General features: G+C 38.4%; 1 protein-coding gene across 2 annotated transcripts; it reads left to right on the top strand.

Moving 5' to 3' along the window:
* Positions 1-3,863: 3,863 nt before the first annotated feature.
* LOC122819849 (solute carrier family 12 member 3-like) lies at positions 3,864-19,752 on the top strand. Of its 2 annotated transcripts, none has more exons than XM_044096860.1 (28): positions 3,864-3,942; positions 4,557-4,745; positions 5,618-5,774; positions 6,514-6,648; positions 6,907-6,982; positions 7,201-7,296; positions 8,938-9,077; positions 9,337-9,447; positions 9,564-9,675; positions 9,766-9,896; positions 9,973-10,057; positions 10,308-10,465; positions 10,591-10,698; positions 10,793-10,916; positions 11,019-11,120; positions 12,110-12,265; positions 12,371-12,470; positions 13,379-13,490; positions 13,655-13,789; positions 14,537-14,643; positions 14,770-14,852; positions 14,966-15,046; positions 16,010-16,114; positions 16,846-16,957; positions 17,567-17,653; positions 17,860-17,995; positions 18,079-18,146; positions 18,257-19,752. In XM_044096860.1, exons 2-28 carry the CDS (start codon positions 4,576-4,578, stop codon positions 18,393-18,395), a joined length of 3,126 nt encoding a protein of 1,041 aa, XP_043952795.1. In that variant the 5' UTR covers positions 3,864-3,942; positions 4,557-4,575; the 3' UTR covers positions 18,396-19,752. The 2 variants fall into 2 exon arrangements, with proteins under 2 accessions (XP_043952795.1, XP_043952794.1); XM_044096859.1 differs by having other exon boundaries at positions 15,992-16,114.
* Positions 19,753-20,736: the final 984 nt, after the last annotated feature.

The raw sequence follows: 20,736 nt of genomic DNA, 5'->3' as shown, positions 1-20,736 counted from the left end.
GCTCAGGCAGAATTCGAGAGAGAGCATTTTCCATGTTAGTGCTAAATGTGAGTACAGCCCAGTTGTATTTAACCCTCCTATTATGTTCTGGGTCAAATTGACCCGTTTTAAAGTTTAATTTAAAAAATGCAAAAGAACGGCAAGAAGCGGATGATTTGGAATACCAGTCACTGGAAGAAAATGAGACATGGGATCTGGAGGAACCATCAAAGGACAAAGAGGTCATTGGGTCAAGATGGGTGTTCAAAGTCAAGCATCAAAGTGATGGAGAAGTGGAGCGATACAAGTGCAGACTTGTTGCCAAAGGTTACTCACAACTCTATGGTGCTGACTACTATGAAATGTTTTCACCAGTGGTAGTTTTAGCTCAATTCGTACGATATATGAAGCAGTAATTTGTTCAATGGTTGTTAATGGGGAGGCTGTTATGCTGCCATCTGCTGTGTCTTCTGAGTACTGCAGTTGTACCGTTCTGAGAAAGGAAATAAACGAACACACGTTCTCTTCAACCTCACCTCTAAGTGACATTGTAAGTTGTCATGGAAAATGAAAGCGAAAGGAGAAACTCTACAATGTTGCTTCTTTACAAGTTGTAATTTATGCAGTTAAATATAAAACACTGAAAAGCTTCAAAGAGAATAAAATATCAGATTGGTGTAAGAATAAGAGGTTGATTGGCTTTTATCTCCCTGGAGTTTATTTAGAAATTACCCATCAATTCGTCACTCCAAGGTGATAATTTTTCTCTGAATCAATTAAAGTTATTTCTGATTCAGTTCTGTGGCAATGTTTGTTCTTCAGTCAGTGGTGCTCAGGAATGCATCACAATCCTGATCTGGTGAGCTCTTATCCACATCAGCAGCCTGGAAAACAGGAGTCAAAGTGTTTTCAGCAAGTTCTAGTCACATCGCCTATTCATGTTAAAACAAAGTTAATAAATCAAAATAAGGAAACTAAAACATCTATTTGTAAAAATGTTGTTTATGTGGAGAAATTGTCTCCATGCACTACTGGCTAAAACCTCTTTCACTTAGAGCATCTTTGATAGAAGATTACTGGTTCCTTTAAACATCCAGTTAAGAACCAGCTGTAGCACCAGGACCGGTCAGGAACTTGAATCTTCATGTTAGATGAGACCAAAGTTAAATAGTAATATGTAAAATGGCCTGTACTTGTATAGCGCCTCATCAAGTCTAGAGGACTCCAAAGCTCTTCACTTTACATTCAGTCATTCACACATTTACAGGCAGATGGCCGCAAGCTCATTCCTCACCGACCGGGCCGGTGTCCTGCTAGTTTTAGTTGTCACAGCTCCAACAGAGATAATTGAAAGGTCCAACTAGCTCTTCTGCATGTCAAAGTTCTACTGAGACCTGCTAAGAAATCAAAATTTTGATCCATTTATGAGGAACCCGGGAAAGAGCTAAAGTATGCAGAATACCAGACATTGAGGGCTGGAGTAGAAGAAGAGCAGAATGCACTGCCTTTACAAAACAAGACAAGAAGCTAGCGCTAGCCACTGCTCACCAAGTCAGGAAGCTGACTTGTGATGTGGGATGTGTGAATCCACCTGCTTTGTTTGGACCTTTATGACCGTTCCTGTCATAAAGATTTGGTTCAGGATAATGAGCCAAGCTTTCATGAACAAACATCAACAGCAGACAAGTCGAGAGCAACAGGGAGTGCAGCAAGAGTCAGAGAGAGAGAGTGGGAGAAACTGTAAAAGGATGATTAAAAAAAACCTCACTCTTAAATAAGATGTTTTGGAATTAACTGGAAAGGTTTCCCGCTGGCCCCGCCCCCAACTCAACTCTCACGCTTTGTACGCATGAAGATTCTGCAGCAGACAGAAGCACAGCTGTACAACAGCCGCGAAGAAACCACTTCTGCTTCTTTGGCCCAGAAGCAGAAGTGGAGACACCTGCACAACCATCAAAGATGCAACAAGTGTTTTTATAAAATTGTTTGTTTTGTTAATGGGCAGGTCTTCAAAAATGCCACAGCACACAACCACAAGAAGTACCAATGAAATGACTCCTTGTGCTACCATTTAACTAAGTAACATACTTCAAGAAGCCAATATGTTAAATACAGTTAGATAAGTAATGATGACCTTCATTATACACTGACTTAAAAATGCTCTACTCAGTACAGGAGAAGAACAGATTTCAGGTTTGTCAACGGAATATTAATTCAGTTTTTGTGTCCACTGCTACCGCGTCCAAGCAAAACTGACCTTTTCAAAAAATCTGGGCTGCACCTGAATGTCTGCAGGGGCCCTTAGACTCCAGTGAGTGGCTACCAAAAATGAAGTCATGCAGGCGTTGCAGTTGAGACTAGGACATGTGATAAGACATATGACAAATGTCTGCATAACTTAATGAGACAAAGCGATAAGGTAAAGGGTGAACCTCAATTCCTTCTCAAAGATATAAAGTCTCCTATAGAAACCTTCTCATCACCATGTCAGTATTTCAAACCGTTTCAGCAAAGTCCAAGTTTCTAAAGTTATAAAAAATTAAAACATTCTGTTCTTTCCTTTTGCACCAAGCAGAACATAAAAAGGTTGATATTTCAGTTTTGGATAACCGAAGACGTACCAGACTTTTTCCTTTTCTTCTTCTTCCAGCAGCGTGGGTGCAATGAGGGGCTTCAGCTGAAGCACAAAGGCTTTGTGTGCAAGTCGGGTATTCAACGCCTGACAGCGAGTCTAATTATAGCAGGGCTATGGAGAACACACTGCTAAAAAAGTAAAAAATCTCCACATGTTAATGGGCACTCAGTTATTTTGATGTTTTTTTATAGTTTGTTAGTCGGGCTTTTTTTTTTTTTAACCAAAACTTCTTTGTTAAAGGACAATGTAGAACATGCAAACTCAAGAACCTATTTGTTTTTGCTTCAGTGTATCTGCAATACTCAATTCTTGGTTTCCTGTAACACCTGTAGCACATTGTCGAAATCTCAGATATTCGCTAGTTTATGAATAGAAATCGATCAGTGAGTTTTTGGCATCATTGGATGGCATTTGGCTGACGTTCCTGAAATCAATTCTTGCTTGGACTAAAATGGAATAGAGAGGCATAGGGGGCCCAGATACTATTTTTACTATGGTCAGTGACAACTGTTTTTTATTGATCTAGAAAACACTACAAGCCCATGTACTGTCAACAGTTCCAGAATAAAAATAAAAATAAATAAAGTTGAGTTACTTCTTATACGAAGTCATTTTAAAAAGTGTTAAGTTTGAATTTCAAACTAGTTTTCAAAATTAAAAGTAAAGAAGATCTCCATCTGAAATGGAAAAAAAAATAGATCTAACATTGGGATTTTATTGTGTAGCTTTTTATTGTGGTATTTGTACGTTGTAACACAGCTCAGGTAAATGTAAAATTGAAGATAAAAAAGTTTGGGAAAAAAGAAAGTCAACTGATTTCACGTTGGGTAGCAGCATAAGCAAGTCCTATTAATCTTTCAAAGCCACCATGGCAACTTTTCACCCGCTTGTTCTCCTTGTTTACTCCAATAACTCTGCCGCTACCAAACCAGCGGTTCACGCTCCCATAGTTTTGTGTCTAAGACTCACATTTCCAAACACCATCTTCCAGAAACTAGAGGTCACATCGGGTGATTGGAAAACATTTGTGGCTCAAGAAAAGCTGTTATAGAATCGCATTTACACATGTGTGACTGTGCGCGCATACCTTTCCATGTGCATGTGTCTGGGTGTGTGGGTGTTTTTAGAAGACAGAATGAGTGTGACTATGTAAGTGTGTGTGTGTGCGTGTGTGTCTGAGGGGGAGGAAAGTGCATGAAGTAAATGGGAGGGATGTAACCTGCCTCACCAAGGTATAAATTACAAGAGTTTTGCGGTGTGTTGATCTGGGGTGTATGTTTGATCTGGGGACAGATCAAGCAGCTCTTTCATCAGCTACAGAACCACTTGTGAGTATAAGATTTTTTCTCTTTCCGTCATTCAGCTTTTTATTTGACATTAGCCTTAATAACTCTCTTTCAGAGTCAAAAATTGGAACATGGATTAATATTTGTTCTTTGCTTCTCATTTGGGAGAGACGTCAGATTTCATAATGTCTTAAACTGGAAGAATATTTGCATGTGAAATTGTATTTGCCAGAATTTGTCATATTGTTATTTACCAAGTATGATGCGAGTGAAACATCACGTTGCTAGGGGAGTTCACACCAAAGTAATATATCATGAAGCATATACAAATTTCACTTATTTTGTGCGCTTAGCCAATGTACAGTCAGAAAATGAAAACTACTCTATGTGCAATATGGACTCTTCATATATGATGTCAAAAAGATTCAAAACTAAAGAAAATATCAATATCTGTTCCATATTGTTTATTTTGTGGCATTACAAAATTCTATTTACATTCTTGCAAAATTTGCAGTGTTCCTTTAAGGGTTTTTTTTAAACTCATGTCCCTTGTTAATCATGATTTTGGTCAGAAAGTTTAGCATGCTGATAAAAATAAATAAAAAAGTGAATTTGTTAATTTAGTGTATTCTAGTCAAATGACTATCACTCCACAGGAAGCACAAGGACGAGCTGATGGGGCAGTTTGGGTCCAAACCTAAAGTACCGGCCCACAGTGTGCATTTTTCCAGCAATGAGGAGGGACCTCCCAGGTACTCCTCACACCACTTTAACGGCAGCACCGTAAATGGAGGCGATGGGCTCCGAATCCCTCCCACCATCGTCGTCTCCAATGAGGAGTCCAGGTTGGTGCCGTCATTAAAAGTCCTTTTTCACATTTTGGACTGGCATTATTTTTTTTCTCTCTCAATAGGAAGTGCAGTTTAGCTTTCCTATCGGTTAGGAATGGATGACAAATTGCCCGCCCTCCCATGCTGCTGTGTTTTACTTCCAACAAAGCCATCAGGAAATAATGTTTTATAAACCTTTCCACAGCTTGAGGAAATGCTAATCAGCTGTGTCAACTAAAAACTGTTTACCTTAAAACAATATTGACACACTAAAAAAAAGATACACTACTATTTTTCTCGTCATCTGACATAAAATCCAACTGGACTTTTAATGTTTGAGGTCTGGCAGGAATTTCAATGTTTTTGCTAAATACCAGAGTAATTTGTGACAATGATATTATAGATATTATAATTATTCTCTTCAAAGTCAGAGGGCAATGCAGACTATCAATCCAATAATAAAAGCAAAATACCTTCTAAAGAAGATATCAGCCTGATCCTCTATCCCAGCCCAAAAATAGGACTGGGTTGGGTTGAAATGATATGCTTGATGGTGAGTTTGGATCAGAACCAGGCTTTGATAGAGTGTTGAGAATGAGAATGCCCAATATAAGGTTGTGTTAATCTACCGTTTATAGTTTAGAGGAGCAGGTTGTTTACAATGTTGAAAAAAAAAGTTGTGGACGTTTAACAGACTGTAACAAGCGCAGAGCTTTGCACCACTAATGCATATTTGGCCTTGCCCTGCGCCACTCCCATCAGTTAATCATCCTCGACGATTTGCTCTTCACTCACCCTGCACTGGCAACAAGCAGCAAAAATGGAGCTGGAAGATGTCAAACAAAAGCTACAGTTTGATAGACATGCTTCTGCATCTTGTCATGCAGCACAGCAGAGCGTCGCGGCTCCAGGGCAGAGCTGCGCAGGTCCTCCGTCTACAGCACCATGGACATGGTGCCCCAGCTGGAGTATTACGCCAATTCTTTGCCACGCCAGGTGATAAAAACCAGGCCGTCTCTTGGAATCCTGCGCAGGACATCTGAGGTACGTTTGTTCTTTAGTTCATGGCTTTTGGCTAATTTTTATTAATGCATTTTTCTGCTATGTGCACTCGATTTCTTTGCAACATCAGTGGCAGCATATTGGAAAACATAAGGAGTGTAACTGATGACATTTAGCCCCTTTAAATGAAATGTGACAAATATGTATTTAAAATGTATTATTATTCAGACTGCAGCAGTATTATGTAAAATTTGCTTTTTTTAAAGCTTTACATCATGTTATAACCAAAATCATACTTGGAGTGTAACCTTGAGTTTCCCATGGCAACCATTCAGATGTCCAAAATGGCTTCCACCTCACAAAGCAGCCCTCTATGTGACTCCCCCACTCAGCTCCTTCAGACTAGCCAGAGCCAATTAGCGAACACTTGTTGGAATTAGCATCTGCAAAGCTCATTAAAAGAGATACAACTCAGTGCAATGTTGGTAAAAATGCTGTTAAAGTTTTAATAGAGGAGCCATGTTCTGTTGACTTCCTGAAGGCAGATTGTTGGAAAGAGAACTTTCTTAAAGAGACAGAGGACACACTTTTAGGTGTTACATTTTTTTAAGTCACATATGATAAACGTAGCATTTTTATAACAACTGAAGGTAACATTTTGTGCTATAAAATGATTTGATGTACCTGGAAAACACCTAACAATGCCCCTTTAAACAAATTATTTAACAGTTTAAGGCCGTCAGATGGTTTAGTTTCACTGGTTCTTTCCGTTGCATTAAAGGTCGTGGACATCGGAATGGACGGAGCGTCCGCCTCTGACTCAGGCAGCCTGCCGGCACCAGATATGGAAAACGAAGAGTCTGAAGGTCCTAAGGGCAAAGCTCCAGTTAGATTTGGCTGGATAATTGGTGTCATGGTGAGATTTTGTTTCTTTCATACAGAATTTAATGCGGGTAACGGAAATGTTAAACATGCAACATTAATAAAGAAAAAAAATAAAATAAATATATATATATATATATATATATATATATATATATATATATATATATATATATATATATATATATATATATATATATGTGTATTTCTGAATTGGCAGCTAAACTTTCAGCACACTCACCTGGTCACTGTACAAATGTCCCACGGTTGTTTTCTGTTTCTTTGGGAACAGATGCGCTGCATGCTGAACATTTGGGGAGTTATCATGTTCCTTCGTCTGTCATGGATCACGTCTCAGGCAGGCGTTGGTGAGTTATACCTTCCAGGTTTTTGGAACTAAGTTTATTTGATGTACACAATGTGGTAACATGCTGTTACACATTTTTTAAAACTGTGAATGAATTATGTTTGTAATGATTTGGATACTTGATTTGACTTCTACATCTTGGAAAGGAAAGGAAGGTAAGAAAATACAGAAATGAGTTATAATTATGACTAATAAATATATATATTCCTCTTCTGACAGTGTTGACTTGTGTAATTATCCTGATGGCTGTGGTGGTGACCTCTGTGACTGCGCTGTCCATTTCTGCTATTGCCACCAATGGGAGGGTGATATCAGGTGAATCTATGTGCAAAGTAATTAAATGTACAAATTTATTTGCAATATTGTAAATTAAAAATGATGGGAAATATGTAGCTTGGGTCATCAGTACAAACAAATTATACATCACTTTACTGCCTGACGTTAGTGTACACTTGAAATTTTTGTACTCAGCAGAGAAACATGAAGGGAACAATGACATGATGCACACAATTTATCTGTGTAAATAGAGAAAACAAAGACACTTTTATTAATACATTAAATTTGTTCTACAACAAAGTAAGCAATGGAAGACAAAAACACTTGAGAATTTCCTTGCAAAGATCCTTACTGTGTTTTATTCTGATAACATGCTTGTACTGTTAATGAAAAATAACAACAAAGACAAAAGTACTCATTTTCGTGTGTAAGTTTATATAAATTGGCAATGGCTGCGTTCGGCTACGAACCATTCCAGCGAGAGCTACAAATCACGACCTCGTGAAGCCAATAGGACCAAATCAACTGCAAAAAGCAGAGATGCAATCCTAAGGCTGCGCCTAGAAATTCTGTCCATAAAAGTAATGAACAGAATTGGTGACAAAGGGCAGCCCTGGTGGAGTCTAACTCGCACCGGAAACGAGCCCGACTTACTGCCACCAATGTGGACCAGACTCTGACACCGGTCATACAGGGACCTGACAGCCCGTATCAAAGGGCCCGGTATCCCATAGAACCCCCAACAGGGCTCCCTGATGGACACAGTCAAACGCCTTCTTCAAGTACACAAAACACATGTAGACTGGCTGGGCGAACTCCCATGCACCCTCCAGGACCCTGCTGAGGGTCCCTGCTGTAGAGCAGGTCCAGTGATCCACAACCAGGACAAAAACCACCCTGCTCTTCCTGAGTCCTTGGTTTGACTATCTGATGGAATTGACATTGCCACGAAGGCTTAAGAGTGTGACTCCCCTATAATTGGAGCACACCCTCTGGTGGGACCACCACCCCAGTCTGCCAATCCAGGGGAACTGCCCCCGATGTCCATGCGATATTGCAGAGTCGCCTCATCACTACCCCACAAGTTAAGAAACTCTGGGCGTATCTCATCCAGTCGTATGTTGTTTAACGACTTATCACGTGATCAAAGTTATTGACGTGATTTTAACTGTATCTTACTTAATAGAAACATTCAACATTAGTGGAATATCAACAAAGTTTTGCTTACATTTGTTGTGGTATTTAGAAATTAGTGCAAGAGATGCATTTAAAAATCTGCCAGCAGTTCCTTTTGTTGTATAAGGTGCCCTTTTTTATGAGCCCCTAACCCACAAACATCTGTTCACACCACTGGTGCTTAGACACAGCCAGAGCTATGTTAGAATCAAACATGTCCATGTGTTAATATGACATCGTCAAGTGATGTTCAAAAGTAGAATCTATGGCTAGATATTCTGATAAAACATGCGTTCTTTTACTTTACATTTCTCCAAAAGAGAAATGTAGACTGACATAATAAAGTGTAAAAAAAAAAAAAAAATTGGTTGATAGGATATGAACAATTTTGAGAGGCAACACAAATATAGCTGTAATCTGTGTTTTATTATTTGAGTATTCTTTTGTTAGCTTTTCATAAAAATAGTCCTTTTTGTGTTTGTGTGTGTGTGAAACATTTTGCAGGTGGTGCATATTTCATGATCTCCCGTACGCTGGGTCCTGAAATCGGAGGACCAATTGGACTGGTGTTCGCCATTGCAAATGCGCTGGCCTGTTCGCTTCACACTGTTGGTTTTTCATTGGTGGTTCGTGATTTGATGCATGTAAGTGGATGTGTTTCATTTTGTGTCAATGCTTATTTTATTCAGTGAAAAAAAGTCATAGTTATAAGTTTAGTGAGTGTATTTTAATGTGCTTTTAGTGTATGGGAAAAGAATGTCAGTGCAGGTTTTCATGCATATATTTTGAAAAACGATTTAAACACACAAAGAATTTCCATAAATGGTTTCATCGTATTACGCCTTCTATATTAATACTCAATTTGTTGCATAGCTCTTTTGAGAATTATGTCACTCATTTTAGGACTTTGGTGCCATCATGGTGGATTCAATCAACGATGTCCGCATTATTGGCGTAGTCACAGTCAATATTCTTCTTATGATTGTTCTGGCTGGAATGGAGTGGGAGTCCAAGGTGAGCCTATCTGTGGAAAAATGTTGTGCGACAAAGCAACACTGTTTTGCTAAGTTCATAAAATTTTCTTTGACTTAATCATTGTTTATAAGTAACTTATATTCTGTTGCTTTCAGGCCCAGATTTTGTTCTTCATAGCACTTATGGTGTCCTTCGCAAACTACCTTATAGGTACCGTAATCCCTTCAAACACTGAGAAGCAGGCCTTGGGCATCTTCGGATACCGAGGTAAAGAACTCTTCTCTTTTCCACCAAATACTGCTGTTGGCGACGTAATTGGAAACACAATATCTGATTCTATGTCAACATTCTCTGAAGGCGATATTTTTGTCGAGAACCTCACACCAGACTGGCGAGGTCCTGACGGCAATTTTTTCCGGATGTTTGCCATTTTCTTTCCTGCTGCTACTGGCATTATGTCCGGGGTCAACATCTGTGGAGATCTAAAGGTTTGAATCGCAACAAGTCCAAAAGAAAGACATTGAGCATCAAGGAGCAAGGTGATGATCAGCTTTCTGTTCGCAGGACCCTGCAACAGCTATCCCAAAGGGCACATTGTGGGCTATTTTTTGGACAACATTCAGCTACCTGGTGATAGCAGTAACTACCGGTGGGTTACTTTTATCACAATACTATCTTCGCTTTGTCTAATTATTGATTGGCTCAGTATATATTTGAGCTTGCTGAAGTTAGTGTTTGCCAATACTGACTGTCATTAAAATTGTTGAGCCAAATGAAAATGCAAGAGGGAATTTTCTGGTTTAGCGTCCATGTAGTAAAGAAACAGTAGTTTTCAAAAAAATGTGATAAGAAATACCAGAAAGCTCAGTTCAGACTTGGAGTATTTATGTTTTTTCCAGGGTCATGTGTAGTGCGGGACGCCTCTGGGAATATAAGTCACATCCTGACGGGAAACAACACGGACGGTTGCGTGGGACTGGCGTGTAAATTGGGTTGGAACTTCACAGCCTGTAGCCAGACACGGACCTGTCAATATGGACTCGCCAACAACTTCAATGTATCAATCAAACTCATTGTCCTGGATAGATAGTCTTGACTGTTTCGCTTAAGTGTCATTTACAATCTTTAAAGGTGGTTGTACAAAATGATCTCCTGTTGATTTTACTCAAATATTCCAACCAGGTTCTTGGACAACTCTCCGGTGTTTACTACATCATCCTTGTGGGTATCTTTGCTGCCACTTTATCGTCTGCCTTGGGTTTTCTAGTCTCTGCACCCAAAGTCTTTCAGGTGAGACAACATCCTGCTATTAAAGTATTGAGTTATGACACTAAATTGTGTGTAATCATTGGGAAAAAAATTAATTCCTCTCTTTGTTTTCCAGTGTCTGTGCAAGGACCAAATATACCCGTACATCATTTTCTTTGGGAAAGGTTATGGGAAAAACAACGAGCCATATCGAGCTTACGTTCTCTGCTACATTGTTGCTACAGCCGTCATCCTTGTTGGTGTGTGCGATATGATATTTTTGTAAATGATTATTCATATTTTACACAGGTTAACGGTGTAAGTTTACATTTTGTCTTTTTGCCCCCCATGTGGCGATGCAGCGGACCTTAACGCCATCGCTCCCATAATCTCAAATTTCTTCCTTTGCTCCTACTGCCTGATTAACTTCAGTTGTTTTCATGCGTCCATCACCAATTCCCCTGGTAAGTCGATTACCTTTTTCAAAAAATATTAATCTGTTTGCAGTTAATATCATAATCTAAAATTTGTTATTAAATAATTGCTGTTGCTAATGTCTGAAATTAGCCCTACCTTGACATAGTAGGGCAAATAACAGATACCCATAATGGAGTTTATTTTAATAGCAAATAATATGCAATGTAGGTTATTTTGAACAACAAAATGACTGATTAAAAACAAAATGTTATGCATAAAATACAAATAATCTCAGATTACAATTGTGTTTTTTTTCAGCAAGAAAGATTGTTTAAGTGAGCACTTCACTTTTTCTTATGACTGAGGGAGATTTGTTCATTATACATTTATTTACTTTTTTTATTGTTTAATTTTTTTCCCATGAGCACACTCAAAAAAAGGTTATTTGTAGTAGTCTGTCGCCAAAGCAGATATAAAAAATCCCAAATTAAAAACAGAAATAAAACCGATCTGTAAGACTAAACACTTTAAGTCCCCAAGGATTTTCCTATCTGCGCTAAGGAAAATACCTTAGCACAGATAGGAAAAGTAGCAGTACTTCAATATAATTCAAATAAATGTAAAAAGTAGCTGTATAAGAAATTTATGGTTAAAACATGTTTGTTTTTCATGCAGTGAGTAGAAAATCCAGAAATTTTACTCAAAAGTAGAAATACTTCATAATAAAATAAGTCAAATAATAGTCAGCATAGTAAAAAGACTCCTAACGTACATTTTTCAAAAGAAGTTACTCAAGTATAAGTAACTAGTTACTACCCAACTCTGCAGGTAACAACCTAAAGTTCTGCCTCTTTATACTCTGTATGAGTCAGCTGGTTCAGCATCTCAGTTCACATAGCAGATTGGATAAACATGACCAACAACCCTTTTCAGAGAGAAATATCAAAACTACACCTGGTCATTTTAGACAAACTTTTAACCCCTTATTTAAGGCAGATAACAAAAGAAAACACGTCTTATTTGTCGACTCTTTCAGGCTGGAGGCCGTCCTTCCACTACTACAGCAAATGGGTGGCTCTGTTTGGGGCGGTCATATCTGTGGTGCTGATGTTCCTGTTCACCTGGTGGGCCGCCCTGGTCACCTGGTGCATCATCGTCTTCCTCCTTGGATACGTCAACTACAACAAACCGAGTGGGTGCAGCTGGTTGAACCTGAGCTCAGTTCAGCTGAGTGACGTTCAGCAGAAAATGTTTTGCTGCATCTGCTCTTGCTAAGCAAATGTTTCCCTTTCCACAGAGGTAAACTGGGGTTCGTCGATGCAGGCAGGCACATACAACATCGCTTTGTCTTCCTCCGTCTCTCTGACCGGAGTGGAGGATCATGTGAAGAATTTCAGGTGAGTCGTCCTAAAGAAAATTGCCAATTTTCAACATATTTTCATCAACCCAATAATGATCCTTCCTTTGTTTATTCATTTTTTAAAATTTTCTTACTCATCCAGTTCTTGGATTTTTTTGCTTATTTCAATTTTACGCAGTTCTTTAAAAGTCCTGTGAGTAAATATATTTGCCTATTTATCCATAACAACTGGACTTTCCAATATCTAGCAAGTTATTTTCACAATTTACCATCGATTAAAAGAGTAACCCTAACCCTCAAATTAATTTCAGCCAATGCTATACAAGAGATAGCGCAAGATGTGGGAGAATTACAGTAAATTTGACTGGATCGTTACCGACTGGTCACCAATCAACCAGTTTTAAATTAGATCTTTTTGCATTGACTGGCACATGGCAAAACTCATTTAATCCTAATTTTGTAAATTTGTATAACAAAAACGAAGAAGTTACGGTAATAGAAAACTGTTTTAAATGTTTGAAATTCAGGCAACATGGAACATTTTTCATGTTATTTTGCTTTTTTTTTCTGATGTGGAAAACAGTCTGAGTCTATTCCCAGCAATAACAAGAAATTATTTTATTTTGTGTGTGTTTTCTTTTTTGGGGAAGGGGGACACCTTAATGTATAGAGGTTAATAAATGGGTGCAACATGTCTGCTCTTTAGTAGAAATCTAATTTTACATGATATTAACATAAAAGCTAAAGGAGTGGCTCTAAAGAGACAAAAACATTATATTTGAAGATGGTCAAATGGCCCAATAAAGTCCACACTTTATTAAATCCCCTCTTAGCTCTCTGGACTTGAAATGTAAAAAAATTTGAGTGATTTGAATCTTTTGTCCAGCATTTTGTCCAAAGCGTTTTCCAATTCCCATTTTTTTGCTTTCTCCTGTCTTCTTCCAGGCCTCAGTGTCTCGTCCTGACCGGTCCTCCAAACCAGCGGCCCGCACTGGTGGACTTTGTCTGCACCTTCACGAAGCACATCTGCCTCATGATCTGTGGCGATATTATACTGGTAGCAGCTTTTGGTCATATATCCTAAGAATCCCCTTAGAAAATTAGCATTAAGCTACATTTTATCAACACTGTAACTGCATTTCTGGTTGCCATTCAGTCCCATTTTTCTTTCACTGAATCTTCCTATCAATGACATTCATTTTATTTTTTTGTCCTTTCTAGGAGCAGGATGTAAAGACGCGGCCTGAGGACGCCACAGACTGCCTGGTTAAGTGGCTGAACAAGAGGAAGGTGCGATCGTTCTACACTTCTCTCACTGCTGACAGCTTAAGGGCTGGAGCTAAGCAGCTGCTACAGGTAAGAAAATTTTTTTATTTTATTCATTTCCCAATATGTTTACTGAAGGAATCCAAGAATATCAAAGAATAACTGCAAATTCAAACTTAATAGAACTCTGGAAGGGTGGAAAACCTACAAATTTCAGTTTATTTTGGAGTGTGTGTTGCAGTGAGTGTGGCAGGTATCCAGAAATAAACCTGTTAAAAAGGTTAAAAACGACAAACCTTGTCATAAATATTCCATCAAATGAAGTGCTTTAGCAATATTTAGCCCCTTAACCGGCGGTACAAAACCCACCAAAAACGGCTGAAAAGTCACACCCAAATTTAATCAGCTGTTGTTCTTGAACAGTTTAGAGTACATGCAAAAGCTTGGTCTCTTTATGAAGATGACAAGCTCAATTTTCTATTTTTTCAGTAAAAATACTTTAGCTGTAAGTATTTTGTAGCTATTACGTTTGTAACACAAAAGAAATTGAAACGGACGGAGAGGAGGTTAATGTACAGTCAGACCTCTTCCCACCTTCTTGCGATACGCTACCACCCCCTTGCACTCTAGCGGTACGATGACCCAGCCTCTCCCGCACTGTAACGGTACGCTTTACCCACCTCGCTCTGACTGCAGCAGCGGACGAGTAAAAGTTTCCAGTATTCTCAGATTCAAAGCGTGTCAGCACTCTTACGGCCATAATCATCCACTCCCGTGAGTTTTGAAGTTTTAATCAAAATCTCATCACATTAACTGTTCACCTTCAATGTTTTCAAGGCGTCCGGTCTGGGTAAACTGAAACCCAACACTCTGGTTCTGGGCTTCAAGACGAACTGGAGGGACAGCGCTCCGGAAAGCATCGAGGATTACATCAGCACCATTTAGTAAGAGAGATTTATTTTTTTCAACTGGCTCAAATTATGTCATTTCTGAACTAACAGCAGCTGCAATATGTGGTTTAAAAGAGAATTTCTGATTTTCTGATTTATTTTATTTTATTTTTTTTACAGTGATACGTTTGACTCTAACTACGGTTTGTGCATCTTAAGGATGGTGGAAGGATTGGATATCTCGGATGATTTAGAATTTGAAGGTTTTTTTTGTTTTGTTTTTTTTTTTACTCAACAATATTTTATTTTTGGACTTTGCCACATAAAATATTAATTAAACTAACATGGATCTGACCATGTTGTTTGAACCCCACAGTCAACCAGGGCTTTGAGGCCGATGAAAATGTGGACAATCCGGACCAGCAAGCCAACGAGGAGGAAACGGATGAGGTGGCAGGTTAGTGAAAATATAAAATTCTGTTGGTCTGAACTTTTATATTGGAATAAACATGGTGGCAAAATGAAATTCAAAACAATTACAGTCCATTGTTTTCAGAGTGCATTTTCTGCCTCTTTTGTTTACAGTAAAGTAATTACAGCTGTTGCTGCCATAGCATGTATTTCTGTTCCACTTTCACTTAAAGTAAAAGTTTCTCCACTTGCAAGTTACTGACTGATGCAGCAACACAAATGATTAAGCGTCCTTTTGTGTAAACACAAACCTCAGCTAGGTACCGTAAATATTGACTCTCACTCTGTTTCAATATTTCTTGCATGTTAAAACTCAAAATGTCTTCATGATTCTTAACTTCTCTTCACAAAGTTGCGACTCGCGTTGCGTGTTCACGTTATTAGCAAAGGTCAAAGTTTTTCAGGCTTTTGCAGAAAATGAATAACACAACAAACATTACATTTGTTCACATAAACATAGCAAATGTTTATGTGAACTAATTTAAGTGAATTTAGGTTCTGTTTTGGTAGTTTTTGTTTTGCGATGTTTCTCAGGATTCACAACTTATCAGTATCAGTACAAACATCGTTATCGGTTGATAGCTGTCCTTTTTTAGCGTATCGTATCGCTCTGCCAAATAAAATGGACTGATTTTAACAATCGATATTTATTTTCGTCTTGTCGCTGCTTGTTTCTGGAGGGGAAGTGGAAGAGGCAGGAAACGTGGCGTTTGTATGGTCATTTGATACCGATGCAGCAATGGGTTTTGCCATTTTCAGTAGCTTTATTTCCATTACAAATGTGCGCAAAATATTGTTACCATTTCACAATTCAGGTGTTTCCATAAATCAAGAAACGCAATTAAAATCGTACGTGAATAAATTTGCTCACACAATAAGCCATTAAAAACACGTGCTAGTTTATGTGGGATTGTTTTTCTTTCCTCTAAAGCTTCTCCTCGTCTTTCAGCTGATGACATGTCTGACGAAAGCAGCAGCGATCAGATGAACACCGTGTTTCAAAGCAACCAGGGAAAGAAAACCATTGATGTCTACTGGATAGCAGACGATGGAGGTGAGTAAAACAGGCCAACGTCGGATTTGAAAGGGATTTAGTCTTAGATATTTATAGATAAAAGAAAAACATGAAACTGCTGCAAACCTTTCCGGGCGTGATCAGGCTAATAAGAATAGTAGCAATGGGGGCCTTCCAAAGGTAAAAACATCTCCTAACCAAAAAGATCTAGAAAGTCTGACTTACAGTTGCCAAAAAATGCATATTGAAGATCTTTGGGGAAATATTCTGTGCACTAATGGGACAAAAATGTAACTTTTTGGAAGGTCTGTCACGTCACAACACAGCATTTCAGAAAAAGAAAAACACATCCACTAAAAAGCAGTGATGCAGGGAGAGTGATTTTCAAACCTTCCTACAGTTGGATCAAGACTGTGCAATTGTTTAAAAAAAAAGACAGACATTTCATTTCTGTAATTAAAAATCAAAAGAAGAATGATTTCTATTCTTATTACCTAATGAGTTTTCAGATTCTTGTGATATAGAAATCTTTGTAGATGTTAAAGGAACAGAACGTAATTTTGAATAAAAAATATTGACTGTATGAACAGCTTTGCCTGCAAGAGAAGCTGTGAGACGTGCCTTAAACATTAGAGTTTACTTGTAAAGTTTGTAGCTTTTATGACTAAATACTTTTATAACCAGGTTTTAAGATAAATGTGTTCCCGTCACTTCTATTCAGATCAGCGGTACAAACTGCCACCATTTATAATCACTCTGTCTGTTTTAAGGTCTGACTCTACTGGTGCCCTACCTGATCACCAGAAGGAAACGCTGGCGCCGATGCAAGATCCGAGTTTTCACCGTGGGCGACGAACAAAACATGGAGAAGGGTCGCGACGAGTAGGTTTTCCAAGAACGATTTAGACTCAGAAGAGAAAAGAAATGTTTTGCTATTCATCTCTTTGTTGAAATCAAGTTGTTTGAGCACTTCTATACACAGTGTCAGGTCTAAGCACCTAGAACATCAAAATGAAAGAAACAGGAATGACAGAAGAGAGTTAGTTTCTTTTTACTCACGAGGAGAACGGACAGAGATGTGTTTCAGTTACAATCTACCTATTCTGAAAACGCATTCTGCCGCACCTCTCTTTTTATTGAAAATCATCCCTAGTCTACTGTACGTTTCAGCTCTAATCAAAGCATATGCAGCTGCAACGTGATTCACAGTTTCATAAGATAAAAACTAGAACATTTACTAAGAACAGTATAACTGAATTAGGCCAATCAGCATCATTGTGCTATAAACTATCTTATAAACATGAAGAATAAGATGTCCTTCTGCTGAGCAGTCGTTTGATTAGAACAAGCTGGCGCCGGCTATCTCTGCATCCTTCAACATACTGATTAGTATTTATATAGGGTATTATTTTAATTCTATCACACAGTTTTATTGATTAGAGTGAAGTGCTGTATAATGCAGTGAATATGATGTTATCTTATATATTTTAGGATGATGACTTTACTGAAGAGGTTTCGTTTGGACGTTAGTGAGGTTATAGTCATGACAGACATTGAGAAACGCCCTCATCCTAAAAGGTAAGAAAATGTAATGATATATCTATTTTTATGTTTATGAAGCACAAAAAAGAGGAATGTACTTTAAATAAATAATCTACAGAATTGGTACCAACGTAACGGTGTTCCAATGAGACTCACTCACTTTCACAGGTTTCCATTTGTATGTGTTCACTTTCAGGCCGTGTGTTTGTTCAGGAAAATTGACCTCTGCTTTCTCGTTTCAGCTTGAGCAGGTTTGTGGACAGCGTCGCCCCCTTCAGGCTGTATGATGAGCAGCAGGAAGGCGTCTCGGTGCAGGAGCTGAGACAAAGCACTCCCTGGAAGATATCTGACAAGCAATTTGAGGCCTTTAAGCTGAAAGTGGGTGTTTTATAGCAAATATTTGAGTCAAAAATATGTCGTAGTACAATGAAAATATCTAACGTTTCGCTTACCTTTTACAGTCTGAGAGAAAGGTGAGGCTGAATGAAATCATTCGGAAGAATTCGAAACAAGCCGCTCTTGTTCTAGTGTGAGTAGAGATTATAAACACCTGAAAATGTCTGGCTGAAGAAAGCATTTACAGCTAACTGATGGAATCGTACATTTATCGTCTAATTTATTTGTGTACCTTCCTCGCAGGAGCCTTCCAGTTCCTCAAAGCGATTGCCCCAGTGCTTTGTACATGGCCTGGATGGACACTCTGACGTGTGGCCTTCACTGCCCCGCCGTGTTGATACGAGGAAACCAAGAGAACGTCCTCACATTGTACTGCCAGTAAAACTAGCGATGCACCGATCCACTTTCATTCACTTCCGATATCGATATCTGAGGTTTAGCATCGCCCGATAAATTGACTTAGTGAAGAAGTGAAAAGTAAACGGCAACAAACCCTGAAGAACGACGGCGGTCAGAGCACAAAGCATAGAATTGGACTGAATAGATCAGCCCCTATGAACCAGACACATTGTCACTGATACCCTATCTAGAATAATTTTATTTTTCAATCGGAACCGATAAAAATATTTAATATCGAATCAGAGCATCTCAAAGTGAAAGTTTATGTTTAGACACGGGATTGCAATAGGAATGAAGAACTGTTCTGTAAACAATTCTCCATGAATCATGGCGAGATGAAATGTTGAAATATTATTTTGTATTACAAAAAGAGATGTAGCTATCGGTATGATAAAGATGTAGCTCCTGCTGGAGTCAAATGAGTTAACAACAATGTATAGATATGCAGTAACTTGATGTAGTGAATTTTTTTCTTCTTGTGGATTTTAATTTAGATTTCAGTTCAACCAATAGTTGAGTTTCTTGGTTCTTAAAGAGGAAGAGATGAGAAAATACACTCAAAAATACACAAGAGTGTTTTATAGGATCCTGTAAGCCACAAATTTTAGCCTTAAAATGTAAAAAACAAACACATCCTGAAGAAGCATCAAAGAATATTATTGGAAAAAAAGAATATATGTATATATGCACCGAAATGGTTGGGTCATAAATGAAATTAATCAATGCCTACTCCGTACAAGATTTTCCTGTCAATTTTTGTCCCAATTTTAAGGAAGCTTTGATTATCTTGATGCTCTGGAGATAAACTTGAAAGATATTCCTGCCAGCTCGTCCTGAGCCAATACTGTAGCAATTGTTCCTTGAGAGTTAGGAAGGTTATTATCATTATAAAAACTTAAATATATTGCATATTCAGGGAATTTGCCTTCCATTCTTTTTAAATGCCATATAATGTCACTTGATGACTTCTGGAGTAAAGCGGTTTGGCAAAATCAACCATTTTCTTTTTGATTGTCAATATTTTTTATGTGAACTCTTACTGATTGAGCATTTACTTTATGTTGCTGTAGCAATGTATAAATGTTCATACGATAAGTACGGTCAGGGGTTGTGTCTAACTCATATGATATACACTTTTTGATTGTGTGAAAGCTCTGCTAAGGGAACAAAAATTATTATTCAAACAATAGAAAATGTCACAAATATTTCAGCAGTTAATGGCTTTATATGTTTTTTTTGTTTCTTTCTATCTGTATAACAAAGCACTTGTACTTGTAGATGTATATTTTGGCTGTGTAAATTTCTCTAAAATACTAAATAAAGAGAATTTTTGTTGTGTACACTTTTTATTACTGACTACTGAATTAAAAAATGTTGTATATTTGTCTCGCTTGGGAGAAATTCTTTCTGGACTGGGGAAAATTGCTACAACAATCACATTATACATCCTCCATCCATCCATCCATTTTCTGTTCACCCTTATCCCTAATGGGGTCGGGAGGGTCGCTATGTCCAGCTATGTTCCAGGCAAGAGCCAGGGTTCACCCTGGACAGGTCGCCAGTCTGTCGCAGGGCAACACAGAGACACACAGGACAAACAATCATTCACACACACACCTAGGGAGAATTTAGAGAGACCAATTAACCTGACAGTCATGTTTTTGGACTGTGGAGGAAGCCGGAGAACCCGGAGAGAACCCACCATGCACAGGGAGAACATGCAAACTCCATGCAGAAAGATCCCCGGGCCGGGAATCGAACCCAGGACCTTCTTGCTGCGAGGCAGCAGTGCTACCAACTGCGCCACTGTGCATCCCCAAATGAATTGTACTTTTCCCCAAAAAATAAAAAATTGTTAATCGTGACCAATGTCATTTCTGTGAAACAACTGTGTGATCTTCCCAGTTATTTCAAGATATCCTTCAATCCAAACCATGAATATAGAGTCCAATAAAATGAATTCTTCATTAGGTCTCCTGTGATCCAGCTCATCTAGTCAACGGTCATATCCAAATATTTATGCAAATATTGGTGTACGTTTTTCAGGCAAGGTATAAGATTTAGAGCAAGTATTCAGTTGGCAGAGTCCATTCAACAGAAAACAGTAAAGCCTTTGATAACACAGGGAAACGTGACTATTTATGGAGGATTTATGGCAGAAATGGCCTGGGATGGGAAACCAAACTGATCTAGTGATGAGCTACATTTATAGAATGAGAAATCGAAAAATGTACTTAATCGAAAACTAGAAATTAGGTGAACTCTGTGAAGTGAAATGAACTCTGTGTGTCATGAGTTGTGAGTTTATCGATGGACCAAAATGC

This window comes from Gambusia affinis, linkage group LG18 (assembly GCF_019740435.1).
Source record: "Gambusia affinis linkage group LG18, SWU_Gaff_1.0, whole genome shotgun sequence".
NCBI lineage: Eukaryota > Metazoa > Chordata > Actinopteri > Cyprinodontiformes > Poeciliidae > Gambusia > Gambusia affinis.
This window is presented reverse-complemented; position numbering and strand designations above follow the sequence as displayed.